Source organism: Natrix helvetica (assembly GCF_964273705.1).
Source record: "Natrix helvetica genome assembly, chromosome: 4".
In the NCBI taxonomy this organism is placed as follows: Eukaryota; Metazoa; Chordata; class Lepidosauria; order Squamata; family Natricidae; genus Natrix; species Natrix helvetica.
Genome location: NC_138550.1, coordinates 148,204,911 through 148,221,999, shown reverse-complemented (window position 1 = coordinate 148,221,999; position 17,089 = coordinate 148,204,911). Strand labels below are relative to the sequence as shown.

Here is a 17,089-nt window from a genome sequence, read left to right as displayed (position 1 = left end):
CCTGATCAGATGGATGTCTCAATTTATCATTGTAATTATGTTCAACCAAATTTCCAATTTGAGTCATAAGTCAAGGACTACCTGTTGCTACTATTTACCTAATCCTTGGTGAAAGACATCATAAATCAGTGCCATAAGAAGGAGTACGCAATGTTTCTCCACCTTGTTGCCTTTAAGATGGGTGGACTTCAACTCCCATAATTCCACAGGCAGCATGGGAAATTGAACTCCACCCATCTTAAAGGCTCTGTGGTTGAGAAACATTGGTGAACACTAAATCAAATTTTGTTACCTTGGTTTGTTGTCTGGCTACAACTCTTTCTCCAACCTCTTATCTGAGATTGTCTAGCTGGAAATTGGGATGTTTGACTTCTCTAAAATCCATGCATAGGAATCATATACTGCAATCCTCAAATGAGCTATAAAGAATCAGAAGAAATAAATTATTCTTGATATTTTATTCCTGATTTATGTAATGTTTGCTGAACTATATAAATATCAACATGCTATTGTTTTTGTGTCATTTTCTTCCATTATAGACCAAAACAAGACAATCATTTATTGTACCTCATCAGGCTCCAATGCTTACATGGGATAGAGGGAAGAATTTATAATGTCACCAGGAATGCCAGATGGAAATGTTTAGCTCAGTGATTTTATTTATTTAATAAATTAATGAGTTGATTTGAATGTTTACATTTTAAGGGTGGGTTGAATTATTTTATTCTTCACTTCAAGGAGCAGATTCGGATTTCTGAAAGTTTATGAGGCCTATTAGAGACTTGCTTAATTTTACAAAATGTGGCCTTACTAATATTTGAGGGTTGATATTATTTAATCTTCTCTGTTCCACCTCTTTTAACTGAACATCAAAGATGCTGGATTTTAGATTCGTCACTATCCAGAATATAGATTGATATGTTTGTGTTTTAGACCAAGAATTGTGAGGTGCTTAATATGGTACCTTTTGTCTTTTATTTCATAAAATGCTGCTCTACTTGATCTTTTCTTTTCTTTCTAGTTGCTGTTTCAGTTGATAATCAATAATTTATCTGAACTGAGCATCACACCTTCAAACTTTCAGATAATAACAGAGCAGCTGAAAAGGTCATATTTTAATTATCTAATCAAAACAGATACACTGGCCAAGTAAGTGTTTTTAAGTTTTAACTTCATGGGGAAAAAAGACTTTGTATGAGCTTAATTATATAAATTCACTGCAAACAAAAACAAAACAAATAACAACAAAACTAGTTTCAGGCCTATGAGTTTAAAGAGAAATGCACAGAAATGGATAAAATGACAATAGAACTAAAAGAAAGAGAAGAATCGGGCTTCTATAAAGTATGGAATAAAATATACAAGTAGCTAGAAAACAGAAGCCAAGACAAAAAATAGAGAATACAAATATATGGAGATATAAATAATGAATACTATTATGTTAATACTATGTTTGTTAAATTATAGGACAAGGTTATAGTGAGAGGAAGACAATGCAGAAGGGAGAATTAAAAAAGCTAAGAAGGAAAGCGATAAAGCTGTAAAATTACTGTATATTGTTATGTATGTTCTGTGTTTTGTTTTGTCTTATTGTGTTTTTTTCTTTGCTGTGTCTTTCTTATTGCTTTTAAAGATAAAAAACATTTTATAAAAATTATTTAAAAAAATAAAAAAATAAAGAGGTGTGGTAGTGGTTGAATCCATAGACAATATGTGCAATCTATAATTATCCCCAAGCTAGAAGAAACATTTGGCCTTGAATTAATTAACAAATTAACAAACCAGTAGATGCACTTCAAAAATTAGAATTACGATAACAAATCTGAACAATAACTGAACAAAAACTAGATTTCATTTTCTTGAATTAAAAGTATATTCCGGCAATTAGTTCTCAATGTATGACTTCTCATATACTTAATTATTTGTCACATCAAGACTGTCACAAATTGCTGATAAACTTGGGAAAGGTTCTGAACAATGTTACCCAATGTGTTAGAGTAGAGAAATGTGAGTTCATATTATGCACCTTCTGCTATAGGGGTGCATTTTCTCTAGCATTGGAAACCTATAATAATGGAACACCCCTACAGTCAAATATTTTGCCTGGTCCTCTTACGAGTAAGTGGATGTTCACATATAGAAGTTCCACATGTTTGGTGGTGGGACACTGGGAGAGGAGTGGGAACAATTTGCCCCAATACCTAATTAAATGACATATGAATGGAGTTAGATTATTATGATGCTTTCAGCATTAAAAAAAAACAAACCCCCTAAGAATCTAGAATTGATACATATTTACTGATACATCTTCATTTTGGAATTTTCAGAGACATACGACTAACAATATTGGAGCATGGCAGATGGTCGTTAATAGAGAAATATCAAACTTTGATCAATGGTATTTCTATAGCGTCTCTGACAAAATTTGTGAGTGCTTTCAAATCAAACCTGTGGATAGAAGGACTTGTCCAAGGAAACTTTACAAAAAATGTGAGTACAAAATCCACTTAGTTATGCGATGATGAAGGTCATCAGCTAGTACCAAGAATTAGAACTCCCTTTTATACCCTTTTACAAACTATGTGTTCTACTAGATCAGGGGTGTCAAACTGGATCTCTTTGAGGACCAGATCAGCATTGTAGTTCTCCTCTGTGGGATGGGGGTGGGGGGAATGGGGGAGATGGGACAGATGCCTCCTGCAGCACAGTAACAGCTAAAACGGGACCTGGAGCCATGTGACACCCCCCATGAGACCCGTTTTTGGCCTCCCCGGCCTCCAGCAGCTCTCTGCCAGCCAAAAATTGGCTGTGCAGAAGCCCTGTGAGGCCTCTGCACAGCTCATTTTTGGCTGATAGTGCACTGCTGGAGGCTGGGGAGGCCAAAAACTGGCCACATGGGGGGCCTTATGAGATTCACCGCATGACCCATTTTTGGCCAGCAGAGACACTGCAGGCTGGTGCTTTGATATTTCCAGGCCGGCACCACATGCCAGATTTAAGCACCCTATGGGCCAGATCTGGCCTTCAGGCCTTGAGTTTGACACCCTTGTACTAGATATTTATTAAATTATAACATTTTTTAATAATAATAAACCCCATCTTTATTTATAACTTGTATTTTATTTTATTTGACGTAATTATTGATCCTGACAGGCTCAAGGTTGACTCAGCCTTCCAACCTTCCAAGGTCGGTAAAATGAGAACCCAGATTGTTGGGGGCAATAGGCTGACTTTGTAAACTCCTCATAAAAGGCTGTAAAGCACTATAAAGTGGTATATACGGCCATTTTGGTGAAAGGCACGGGGTTTCATGAGGCAAAAAATGCTGTATTCAGTGTATAAGACGTATCCAGATTTTCAGCCTCTTTTTTGAGGGAAAAAGGTCCGTCTTATACTCCGAAAAATACGGTAAGTCTAAGTGCTATTGCTGTTTAATATGTTTTTTATGTATTTATAGTTTTATTTTAATGTTGTAAGCTGCCCAGAGCCATGCTGTGGTGAGATGGGTGGCAAACAAATTTAATAAATAAATAAAAATAATGAAATCAATATATTACTTTGCCCATTTTTTTTTCAAATTTATTACCTTTCACAATTTATTTCTTAGGAGTCAAAGGAGTTTATGAATTATATCTCTGGGTAAGTATTGCAGTTTGATTTTCTCCCTACTGAATAAAAGACACAGCTTTTCTTTTTTTTCTTTTTTCTTTTTTTTCTAGAACTCCATGGCAGTTGGTATTATTTTCACAACACTTAGCCATAATTTGCATTGGAAACCTAATTCTTTATAGTTACCAGCCTTTTTAGTGTACATTTAGTAGAGTTGTGTAGTATTATTGATTTATTAGGCTTGTATGCATTTGTTTAAGAACACCTACATTACTATAGTGCTTGTTTAAATATCTATATTTATTTTAAAAATTATTTTCTACCAGTGATCTGAATTAGCAAAAAAAGCTTTGAAATTCCAGGGTTTTTTTCATACTATAAATATTATTATGTATTGTTTGATGTCAACTTGCATTAATTTAGACCAACCGGCCAGTTTAAAATTCTAGCATAATTTTCATATTAATTGTAAAGCCATCTACTGTTTCCATCAGGGGTGGATTGCCAATTTATTTACTACTGGCTTGGGTGCACTGCTGTGTGTGCTTGCATATGCACCACTTCTGCACATGCGTAGAAGTGTCTGGGCAGGTGGGTGGAGCCTCCCGCCACCGCTAGTACCGGTTCGGCCGATCCGGGCCAAACTGGCAGCAACTCACCTTTGGTTTCCATGAGCTTATACTATACTCCAGCAAAGTAAATTCTGCATCACCATAGCAGGGAGCTTGCTCACTGTGTAGTATAAGCCTCAATCAAATCCTGCACTACATTTATTATACAGAAGATATGGTGCAGTCATCCCATTCTAATATTTGGAAGCAAGGAGACTTCATTGTGTAGAACTTCAAAGGGCATTGTGGATTTTTTTTTACATAAACATACCTTTGACTATGACCTTTGTCAGACGACATAGTAATGCAACTGTAGGGCAGGGTCATTTGAAGACTGATATGTGCTAAGAGACAGAACCCAACAGAGCAGATGGAGAAAAACTGGTCTTTTCTGCCAATGTAGCTGAAACCTTAGGTTGCATACAGGAAACCCCCAAGCACCATCTCAGTCCATAAGAGTGACAGCAGGTCAAAAGCCAGACTACTGAAAGATGGAGAAGCATGAGACTGTAGGAAAGTTCAGTCTTTCTTCCTTGGGAATAGAAACATAGGTGTTTTTAGAACTGCTGCTGAATAAACCGGATTTCTGAGATTCTAAATAAGAATCGCAGACTGAATGCTATAGCTTGCCATTAGAAAACAACTCAGAAATATGTATATTTTGTATTCTCCACTGTTAGAACTTTTCTCTGTATCTGCAACTACTTGGAGTCAAACAGGTTTGTATTTTTCTGCTGCTTTGACTGAGTTTTGGACCTACAATGCATCTGACTTCTGCCTCATTCCTTGGTTGCATTTTCAAAGGAAAGCTGAGCAAGTTTTCTTTACCTACCAATGTGCTGATTCTTTGGCAGGAAAAAGATGCTTTCAAAGTGCTACAACCTCCTATACCGATAAAGAGAAATATTTGTAGATGAAGGTTGTGCTCTCTGAGCTTGGTTGTTTTCTTGCAAATATTCCATTGCCCAAACTAGGTAACTATTGCATTGATGATTTATCTAGTTTATCTAGTTTGGGTAATGAAACATCTTCAAAAAAACCAACCAAGCTCAGAGAATACCAAGGTCCCCTCATCTTCTTGATGATGCTGTGATTATTCACCTGCCAATGAAAAAATGAGATATCAAAAATCATAATCAGGGAGTTGGACTTTTGTTTTTGGGGAGATTTTAGTATGTACCCTGTTTCTCTAAAAATAAGATCTCTCCAGATAATAAGCCCAATCGGACTTTTGAGCGCATGCGCTAAAATAATCCCTCCCCAAAAATATTGCAACACAGCAGTAGCCAGGAGGTGACCATACTCACTACCTCCTGAACCTCAAAAATAATAAGATACCCCCCCAAAAAAATATAAGGCCAAGTGCTTATTTCGGGGGGGTCAAAATAAAATAAGACTTTGTCTTATTTTCAGGGAAACCTGGTAGAAAATTTTTTCCATATGAGCTGCTTTGTTATTTATTTATTTGGTCTCCTTCCTTCTCCAGAAAATTGCAGTTCCATCCTCTAATACACCCATGTCCCATTCAGTTTCGAGTGGTGGAGTTGCCTAATAATCACATCCTATGTAAAGTGAAATCTCTTCACGTTGGGGATGCAAACACTGATGTCACAGTCTATTACCAGGTGAATTTTACCTCAGGATTTGAAATGGATGTTAAGCTGTATAAATTATTTATATCAAGTTATTGTGCTTGTTAAGCTATTTTATCATGTGACAATTTTTAAAAATGACACTTGTACCTTTTTATGTTTTGTCTTTTAGTCATAAATAAAAAAAATTGCATCATATGAAAATAATACGTTCATATAATAATTTATCCTATGATTCTACTCTATGATTGAGTTTTTAAGGAGAAACTTTTTAGCATCATAATAGTTACCTTTTACTGATTCCATATACCTATCCCACATTTCTTAGTCTATTACTGGAATAATTTACAACTGGAAACTCCTTATAGATTTACATGAGGCAGGAAAAAAATGCACTTACTCTATAATTTGTGGGTTTGATGATTTTAAAAAATGGATAGTACAAAAAATGATTTTGTTTGCAATCATAAAGTAAGAGATCATTTTGTAATTGTGCTTATATTTGCTGCAAAGGAAATTGGAAGTGTCTTTTTTCTATTTCTTTTCAAGCATAAAATGGCATTATTAAGGAAAGGGTAGAAAATAAGCTTTTTGAATGAGTGATTATCAAATAGATCATGAAGGGGTTATCAGGAAAAAGAGCCCCCAAAACCATGATGGTGATAGAAACCAGTAGTGATTGATTGGCATATTTTTTGCACTATTATGACGCACCTGACCATAAGATGCACCTAGATTTAGAGAAGGAAAATAAGAACAAAAATATCAGGCACAGCCTGAGAGGACCAAAGATAGGCGTCCTCTCATGTGCCAGCTCCGACTCCTGCACTGCAGAAAAGAGACAGAAGAGGCAGGCAATGACAAAGACAGAAAAGATGGGGTTCAGCACTGTAAAAGAACCCCACTACCGCAGCCTGGCTGATATTCACCAAAGGACCGGCACTGACGCACAGACATTTCTACCTACTTCTTTTGGGAGGAAGTGCATCTTATGGAGTGAAAAATATGGTTGATAGATAACCAGAAGTAATCAAGACTTCATATCTTTTTTTTACATGTATTATCTACAAAAAATGGGTCTTTGGTCAAACATTTATGGCCACCAATGTGACATTCTCAACCTGCCTGTTGGATATCTCCTGACATCACTCTTGTTCAAACACTGCCAGTGTTCTTCTCCCAAACCCTTCCTTCAAATGGGCAATTTGAGCACTGCAGGGAAAAATAGTAATAGTTTAACAAAGTTGATTGGAGGCTTCGGTGATCTAGAGACTTGAGTTCTTTAGCAAAACGTAGAGCAAGAACAAATTAAAAGCATTCTTATGGTACACTTTCATTTTGAAATGTATACCATATACCTAGACAAATAATTAATCTACTATTATCTATTTTTTTAGACTGGAGCTAAGAAATTAAAAGACTATACACTCACAGAACTGCTTGTGGTAAGTTCTAGTGCTGTAACTTTAGAAACTAATGCCCAAGTTTGTTCTTTCTGCTTCCTCAGTGCTGAAATTCAATTTTTTTTTACTACTGGTTCTGTGGGCGTGGCTTAGTGGGTGTGTCAGGGGAAGGATACTACAAAATCCCCATTCCCTCTCCACTCCTGGAGAAAGGATATTGCAAAATCTCCATTCCCACCCCACTCCTGGTGGAAGGATATTGTAAAATGTCCATTCCCTCCCCACTCCAGGGGAAGGATACTGCAAAATCCCCATTCCCTCCCCACTTCTGGGGAAAGAATATTGTAAAATCTCCATTCCCACCCCACTCTGGGGCCAGCCAGAGGTGGTATTTGTCAGTTCTCTGAACTACTCAAAATTTCTGTTATTGGTTCTCTAGAACCTGCTGAATTTCATCCCTGCTCTTCACTCTCTGTCCTGGTGTGCTTAATTTTTAATTCATAGGCTGAAGAACTATTGTATTTTTTCAACTGCTTTGTAAGCTCTTTCTCCACTTCTTTGTTATTAAAAAGTATACTTCTCCTCATCCTCATCCTTATAGCTCTAATTCAAAACATTAGAGAAGCAAATCTGTCAATCTATGGAGAAATAAAATCAGGAGTTTGATAGCACTTGTTCCTACTAGCAAATTTTGTTAAAATGAACAACATACCGTGAGCTGAAGTTTACTTCATCAAATGCAGCAGAAGCTTATCCCTTTTTAATAAAAATGTGTTACTTAGCAAACATGCTATTAGATTCTTCATTTAATTCTAGATATATTTCAGAAGAAAGCCACAATTGTAAAGCTTTTAACATCTTAGCCTCTTTATAAGGAAAGAAATAGAATCACACAGCAGCATGTATAATTTTATAAATGTATGAGTTAAGCAAACTACATTATTTAACTTCTAAAACTCTGGAATTTCAGATGCACATGGAGGAGCCATGCTTTGATTTCCTGAGGACCAAGAATACACTGGGGTGAGTTCTCCACTTCTAGTCCTGTGGAAGTATCTGATCATAGACTATAGTTTTTATAGTTTTTATGTCTATAGGATTGGTTCCTCTCTCTTGCTCCCTGTATCTTTCTATTTAAATATAAACAAACAGAACAGCCTTTCATATTAAATGTGATGTATTTCTGTAAAGATTTGCAAGTTTTTCCACTTTCCAGATAATACCTTTGGAGGCAAATTTTTTTATCAAGATCTAGCATTAGTACATAATTGACAGCAATTAAAAATGTTTCAAAACATAAATGGACAAAAAGTAGAGGTTCCCTTCACACATACAGTATGTGCTAGTCGTTCCCAACTCTAGGGTGCAGTGCTCATCTCTATTTCAAAACCAAAGAGTCAGCGCTGTCGGAAAACGACTCCATGGTCATGTGGCCAGCATGACCAAGGTGCATGGAATGCTGTTCCCTTCCCACCAAAAGTGGTTCTTATTTTTCTTCTTGCATTTTTACCTGCTTTCGAACTGCTAGATTGGCAGAAGCTGGGACAAGTAATGGGAGCTCACTCCATTACGCGGCTCTAGGAATTCGAACTGCCAAACTGCCAACCTTTCTGATTGACAAGTTCGGTGTCTTAGCCACTGAGCCACTACGTTCCTTTATAGATGGATAAACCTCAAGCCAATGTAGACATTTCAATAGCTACTTGCAACCAACAAACTTTTGTCTCTGGTATACTTTTTAGGAGAGAGGGAAGGAAGGAAGGAAGGAAGGAAGGAAGGAAGGAAGGAAAGAAGGAAGGAAGGAAGGAAGGAAGGAAGGAAGGAAGGAAGGAAGGAAGGAAGGAAGGAAGGAAAACCTTTTTTATAAGAATAGTGGGAAAACCCCAAAATAATAGTTGAAACCTAATTATTCCCTTCCTAAACTGTAATCTATCCATGTTTAACTTAAAAGTACCGTAGGTTCATCTGAAATCACTGCTTTTAAACATCAAATAAGTCTATAAGATCATTGTTCCTTCAATCTTGTCAGTTTGAAGCCTTGTTGGCTGTGAAATTCTGGAAGCTGAAGTCCACACATCCTAAAGCTACCAAGATTGAAAACACTGCTATAGAGTATTTCCCTACTCCAGCTTTTGAAAAGGCAGATTTTTAAAAATGTCATAATTTTGGCTTTGGGCTTTCCACCATCCCAACTGCGAATTAGGTCTTTAAATGAATAAGTTTACCATCCTGGATATTAGTCCAGAAGACGAAATACCTAACAAAATGTCTTCTAATCTGGTACCTTTTAGATGTTGGATGTTGCAGCCTCAATGGGGACGATCTAACATTGGAGAAAGAATCCAGGGACAGCTGGACTCAACCCTACTGATGGAGTGGACCATCCCTGTCTTTTTCCTCTCCCTTGAAGTATAGGAGATAGAAAGGCTTTGGTTAAATCACTAGTTCAAAGTTGTAACTCTAGTAAATCACTGACTGTTGGCTTCTATGAAGTTTCAATAAGCATATGGAAGAATGAGTTTGATAGGAAAATTAATGTATATTAATACACCCTAATTAATAGTCTGCATCAAATGACTTTTGATTCTGAATATTGTTCTTTTCATTTGCTTTAGTTACCATGTCTACCCTGCTACAAGAAATACTTCTGGGATCCTGGGTTTTTCTGTTACCGTAACAACACAGGCAACCAAATATAAGTAAGTCTCTCGTTTTCTCATAGCAAGTAAATGTCATATTATTGTTTCCATCCTACAACTCTATGAGTTCTGGAACTCTTAATAGCTAATCATTCTTGAAATACTCTGAGATGTTTAAAACTGCTAATTCTCCATTACAAATGTTTCTGCTGCTTTCTTTTAAAGCTGAGAGGTTTAATGTATTTGCTGAGATATATTTCCAAAACAAGCCTACCTACTTAAATTGTCTGACCTATAAGAGACAGGAATGCCTATCAAATTTATGGCCCAGATGCAGGTACATTAAAACGAAACTTACCGATTCATAGCAGCTACTAAATTAAACTCCGCAACATACCTTCACTGAATTTTAGCTGGATTAGGATTTTTTTCTAAAAATGAAAATTGACTTTAGCTTAACATAATCTTATACAGTCCCATGCTTCGTAAATTACTTTCAAATACACATGTCAGCTTTAATTTTTTTACATCATCAATTTAGAAGATCTGAGGGTAGCATATTTCCATGTTATCTACACAAAGACCAAGCATATTGCAGAGAACTTTAATTTGAATTAGGGAGATGGCAAATCCTTCTGAGAAAATTCACTACTATTACCACTCTCTTTTTTAAATAAAGAAGGATCTTTATATATGCATAAATGTGTAATGTGCATACACACACAGACACACACGGAGAGGTGTCCATTTAAGGACAACCCAAGGTTTTTAAAAATAAATGCTTCATGAAAGAGAGTTGAACATTCACCAGAAAAAGAAAGACAAATATATGAATCTTGTTTAGAAATGTCTAAACTGCAGCCTTAGACACGCAGCTTTTCAATATGCAAATTGGATTATATTAAGAACATAAGAGTTGCCAAGGACTTAAAACTTGCCAAGAAGAGACAGGCAAATAATTATTGGTCCCTCAGCTGGATATTATTTTCTAAAAGTAACCTTTTTTTTTTCCTAGTTTTAATCTTGATACATAATGTAGCAACACAAAAGGGAAAACGAGAATACAGGTAGTCTCAATTTAGAATAATTCATTTAGTGGCTGTTCAAAATTACTATGGCATTGACCAAAGTGATTTATGACAATTTTTCTCATTTAAGACTGTTACAGCATCCCAGTGGTCACGTGATCAAAATTCAGATGCTTGGCAACAGGTTCATATTTATGATGGTTACAGTGTCCTGGAGTCATGTGATCTTCTGACAAGCAAAGTCAATGGGGAAGCCAGAGTCACTTAACAACTGTGATACTAACTTAACAACTGCAGGGATTCACTTAACAAGTATGGCAAGGAAGATCGTAAGATAGGAGAAAATGCACTTAACAAATGTCTCACTTTGCATAAATTTTGGGCTCAGTTGTGGACTAAGTCGAGGTGTGTGTGTGTGTGTGTGTGTGTGTGTGTGTGTGTGTGTGTGTTAGGCAAATATTTTAGCCACTAAGCCACAGGCTCTCCTCCTCATCAGCTGAGCCAGGGAAATAGGTGTCCATTTGTGTTACAACCCCTGGTATGCCCAAATATGGGAGGGAGCTCATTACTCCCCCTTTCTGTCCTTCGGCTCATTATATATATAAACATTAAAACATTGGACATAGACTGACCTTTCTGGCTTTGCCATTTCCATACATGTTTTAACATAACAACAAATACAGTTTCTACTTATCATACACAGCTACTTTTATCTTATAACCATATCCCTTGTCCTCCTTTGTATATTTGTCTATGTTTTATCCAGTTCCAATTTTGCAAATCCTCAGTCTATTGTGTTCTGACTCATTTTCCTCATTTCCACCATTGATACATTTTGTTCCAAATTTCATAATATTCTACCTCTATTTTGATGGGGGGGGGAGATGGGTAACCAGTTTAGTAGAGAGGGTCACATTCCCTGCCCTCTCAATAGATGGACGGAATAATTTCACTGGGGAAAATTGCTGAAACCTACTGTAATTTTAATTTGACTCTGATGAGTATCTGATGCCCATCATGCCTTATCTCCTTTAATACAACTGGACCACCTAAATACAAATCAATCTATTTCTTGGGTTCCAATTTTTTCCAGGTTCACTACTGTGTAAGTTTATTGGTTAATGCTGGGGGGGAGGGGATCTAGCTTTTGGCATCTCCTGACTTTATACTTTACATAAATGACTTGACTTTATTTATACTTTACATAAATGACCTTTGCGGTCATATTACAAGCAACTGTGTTCTCTTTGCTGATAATGTAAAACTATTCAACACCACCAACAATGCTGCTACCCTACAAAAAGACCTTGACTATGTGTCAGAATGGTCAAACAATTGGCAACTCCAAATCTCAACCAACAAATGCTCTGTCTTATACATTGGCAGGAAAAATCAGAACACAAAATACAAGCTGGGCGGATATGACCTCGTAGATGAACCCCACTCTGTCAAGGAACTTGGAGTACTCATCTCAAATGATCTAAGTGCCCGAGCTCACTGTAACAGCATTGCCAAAAAGGCATTAAGAGTTGTTAACCTAATCTTGTGTAACTTCTCCAGTAATATTGAACTGCAAACTAGGGCATACAAAACTTGCTAGATCAATTCTTGAATATAGCTGATCTGTCTGGAACCTGCACTGCATCTGAGACATAAATACAATCGAACAAGTCCAGAGACATTTCATGAGAAGAGTCCTCCACTCCTCTGCTCACAACAAAATACCTTATGTCATCAGACATGAAATTTTGGTCTTAGACAGCTTAGAACTTCACCATCTTCAATCTGACCTAAGCATAGTACATAAAATTATCTGATACAATGCCCTACCTGTCAATGAATACTTCAGCTTCAACCACAACAACACACGAGCTCACAATAGATACAAACTTATGGTAAACCGCTCCAAACTTGATTGCCAAAAATACAACTTCAGGAACAGAGTTGTCAATGCCTGGAATTTACTACCTGACACTGTGTTTTTTTCCCAAACCCCCAAATGTTTAGCCTTAGACTGTCTACTTCACTCCATTCCTAAGAGGTCTTTAAGGAGCATGCACCAGCGCACCAGCGTGCCAACCGTCTCTGTCCTAATATTCCATTGTATTCGTATTCATTTCATGTATTCATAATCATGTCTATACTTATACCTGTTATCTAATTCATGCTTGACGAAATAAATACATAAATAAAATAAAGCATAAAATACTTGCTGGCAGTCAACAGAACTTTGATAAGCTCTGGGTTATATGAAAGTGTTCAGCCTCCACTAAAATCCTTAACTGAACCTAGGCAAGATTAAATATTGCATAGGTAGCATTAAAAACATTGAAGATCATATTATCTCTTTTAAATGTTTTTAGCTCTGAATATGTTGACAAAAAAATAGAAGAATTCTTTGCACACTTTGAGGAAAGACTCCGGAATTTGTCTGAAGAAGAATTTCTTGCTCAGGTACAGATTATATAAATGTATGATTTAGAGTATAGAAAGGTAACCTTATGATCATCAGATACTTGCAGTTCAAATCTCATTAATCTTAGGTTTACTTAATAGCAAAGGATTGTAGAAACCCTAATCCAAAACATCTGGAGGGCGTCAAGTTACCTGCCCCCAATTTAAATAGCACGTTATTTTCAAGGAATTTGTAGCAGTCACCCTAGGTTGTCATAAGAGTTCTCTAACCTGCACCAATTAATGATTTAAATTTAATTCCAAGCAGATCTTGTTCAATAGGTATTGGTTGAGTTTCTTATTCTGATATTGACACAATTCCTAGAGAGGACTAATGACAATGGGGCCACTCTAGGAACATCCACTCCTGTCTCCTTAGCTGTCCTTGCCCCTGCCCTAAGTGGCAATTGAGAGAGAAGAATGTACATATTTTGGTTTTAACTTCTCTAGGTTGCTCAGAGTCATTTTTGAAGCTGGGTAGTCTAGTAATTGGCTAAATAAATATTTGCTTTTGTAAACTGTAAGGAACTGCATGTTTCACAGGTCTCTGCTCTAATCAAGCTTAAGCGCACAGATGACTCCCATCTTGGAGAAGAAGTAGACAGAAACTGGAATGAAGTGATTACTCAACAATATGTCTTTGACAGGCTTGCCCGAGAGGTAATAAATGGAAAGCATTACTAGTTTCATTCTTTCAAAATTTGTAAAACTTTAAGTAAGCAAATATTCATGCGTACTTTCACACACACTTTTTATAATTAAAGCATAAAGGCAATCTGGTTCATAAATGAGCAGAAATGGAAAACTGAGATATTTTGTTTTGCTGGCCTGAAGGGACAGTGTTGGAATTTAAGTGGTTCCCGACAAATGGTGAAAGCATGGTAAAATGGAAAGATCCAAGTTTCTTAAAATCATGTTCTGAGAGAAAAATAAATACACAACTCATCATAAGTGTCAATGAACAGCTTGTTTTCCACATGAATATTATCTCATTGTAGGTCATGTGTGAGACAGCAGCAACTGAAGCCTTCGAAATCTCAAAAAGTGGTTAATGGGAAAAAAGTCTTAAATGCAGCCTTCACTGCTGTATCTTTTTTTTTTAGTCAGGATTAGTGAAAATAAACATCGAGTCTGCCTTTCTACTCTTAACCCAGAAGAGTGTCTTCTGATCCATTATGCTTTTAATCCTCACATGTTTCTTTTTTCCTTTTTTTGTTATATGTCAAAACTATGCATTTGTGAGAGCCAATTCTCAGTCCCCAGGGTATTGCAAAGATATAACTGTTGCAGAGCAGGGATTTCAAAAGACAATTCCTGTACCAAGAAATTGTGTCTATAGTATATTTTGATTATTCAAATTATAGATTTTCACTTGGAAGTGTCCCTTAATGGTCATGCTTAGGACTTCAACTCCAAGGTGACACATAACATGCAATAAAGAAGAGATTTATTGTAGTATTCAAAATGTGACAAAATAGAATAACAGCAGATTTTGGTTCTGATAAAAAGTTATTAAGTAACTTGAGCTTCCATCCTTCCCTCTACTATGAAATTACAAATAAAAAGCATGACCTTCTTAGGCATTTGCCGCTCGGGATCTGACTGGTCCAAGCTTTTTAAGTTCACTAGACAGAAATGATACTGTTTTGGACATCTTTCCTCCTTAACAGCAAGCAAAGCTTTATGAGCCTTGGACCATTTTTCAGTCCAAGGGAGACTGTGAGCTTCTTTTTAAGAAAGAAAGAAAGAAAGAAAGAAAGAAAGAAAGAAAGAAAGAAAGAAAGAAAGAAAGAAAGGAAGGAAGGAAGGAAGGAAGGAAGGAAGGAAGGAAGGAAGGAAGGAAGGAAGGAAAGAGGTAGGGAAGGGAGGAGAGAGAGAGAAAGAGGGTGTGAGGGAGGGAGGGAAGAAAGAGGGAGAGGGAGGGAGGGAGGGAGGTTGGTCAAGTCTAACGAAGAGAAGGACTAGGGGTGACATGATACCAATATTCCAATATTTGAGAGGTTTTCACAAAGAAGAAAGGGGTCAACCTATCCTCCAAAGTACCTGAGGACAAGACAAAATGTAACAGGAAAATTATCAAAGAGAGGCCCAACTTAGAATTAAGGAGAAATTTCATGACAGTAAGAACAATTAATCAATTGAACAACTTGCCAAGTTGTGGGTGCTCAACACTGGAGGTTGTTAAGAAGAGATTGGGCAGCCATTTGGCCAGAATGCTACAGGGTCTCCTGCAGGAGGAAGAGGGGGAGGAGGAGAGGAGGAGGAGGAGGAAACAACTTCCTTGGAAACCTATGCTAAAGAAAGTCTTGTAAGGTTGCCCTCTCAAATTTAGTACAGAACATATATGCATGGCTAGTTGTTCTAGTTAGAACAAACCGATGGGATTGGAGTGGCAAGAGTGTTTCTTTTCAAATATTCCAGTGTGAAAATCTCACTGTTGAGGGCTTCCTGCTTTCATTTTTTTCCTGTAAAATAAACAGTTTAAAATTACCATCTTCTGGACTTTTGTGTGAATCATGCTTTTTGTTCTTATACAATAACAACATTGAGTCAAAGTGGTTATACTGTAAAACTTGCATGTCTTTGCTGGATGATTCTAAGGAATTCTGTTCTCTGTGGCTTTAGATTGTAGCACTGAAAAGCCTTACCAGAGCCCAGTTGATCGACTGGTTCCTACATTTCAGGAAAAAGCATCGGAGAGTGCTGAGCATCCATGTAAGTATTTCCAAAAACACTTACACGCACTGAGGGAGAAACAGAAAGAGAAAGTTATTTTATTTTATTTATTTTGATTTGTCAATCGTTTACAAGGTAATAGATATAAGAATAACCATAAGTATGAATGAAATGGGTACTAATAAATGGGGACAGTAGGACAGGGTTGGTAGGCACGATGGTGTACTTATGCACGCCCGTTGCAGACCTCTTAGGAATGGGGTGAGGTCAATAGTAGACAATGTAAGGTTAAAGTTATGGGGATTTGAAGATGTAACAACAGAGTCAGGTAGTGCATTCCATGCATTGACCACTCTGTTGCTGAAGTCATATTTTCTGCAATCAAGTTTGGAGCAGTTTACATTGAGTTTATATCGTGTGTGTGTGTGTGTGTGTGTGTGTGTGTGTGTTTGTGTGTGTATCCTTTGCTAAAAAATTATGGTAGTCAAGATTAAAATTTAAAAAAAGATTGTGATTGCTGGACAACAGACTCTGCTTACATTTCTTTATTCCAGATGTTTGCTGATCTTAAATAACCATTTGATTTTTGAATTTTCAGGTGATAGGCTATGGTAAACAAGAAGGAGATGTGAATGTTAAACCTGTTTCCATTGTCCAAGAATCTATGTTTAGCAGAGAACCTCAACTGACCTTTTTGCCTTCTTCTCCTCTGTTGAATATCCCCGCTATACTGGACATTAGATCTTTCATCTCAACTCTTAACATTCTTCCTTACCACAAGATATTAAAGTAATCCACATGTCACGTTTTCGTAGTCTGGTACCCACAAGTAATTTTGCAGACAATCTTGTTTGAGGAACGAGGAAAACATAGGACAGAAAAATTCCATGTAATTATTTTTCACCATATCCTCAGTCTCTGTTTTCCTCCCATTTTCCTCTGGGGGTTTTTTCTGCTTCTTTTATGTTTGCACTCGCATTTCATTTTTTTTTCCTCTACAGGGCTAAGTCGTTAGTGCAAGTTATTGTTGCTTATGCCCTTAAAAGCTGTAGTGAAATAAGGAGTCCTTGGTGGTCT

At 36.8% G+C, this 17,089-nt stretch overlaps 1 protein-coding gene across 1 annotated transcript in view; it reads left to right on the top strand.

Moving 5' to 3' along the window:
- Positions 1 to 16,805, top strand: part of LOC309392205 (nardilysin-like) — a gene marked incomplete at both ends in the record, with an annotated part of 54,931 nt that extends 38,126 nt beyond the window's left edge. The window contains 11 exons of the mRNA XM_081953228.1: positions 1,022 to 1,149; positions 2,328 to 2,490; positions 3,608 to 3,639; positions 5,707 to 5,845; positions 7,210 to 7,257; positions 8,186 to 8,238; positions 9,831 to 9,914; positions 13,246 to 13,336; positions 13,880 to 13,996; positions 15,962 to 16,051; positions 16,611 to 16,805. Coding sequence (XP_081809354.1) covers positions 1,022 to 1,149; positions 2,328 to 2,490; positions 3,608 to 3,639; positions 5,707 to 5,845; positions 7,210 to 7,257; positions 8,186 to 8,238; positions 9,831 to 9,914; positions 13,246 to 13,336; positions 13,880 to 13,996; positions 15,962 to 16,051; positions 16,611 to 16,805 — 1,140 coding nt within the window. The remainder of the gene's footprint in view (positions 1 to 1,021; positions 1,150 to 2,327; positions 2,491 to 3,607; positions 3,640 to 5,706; positions 5,846 to 7,209; positions 7,258 to 8,185; positions 8,239 to 9,830; positions 9,915 to 13,245; positions 13,337 to 13,879; positions 13,997 to 15,961; positions 16,052 to 16,610) is intronic.
- Positions 16,806 to 17,089: the final 284 nt, after the last annotated feature.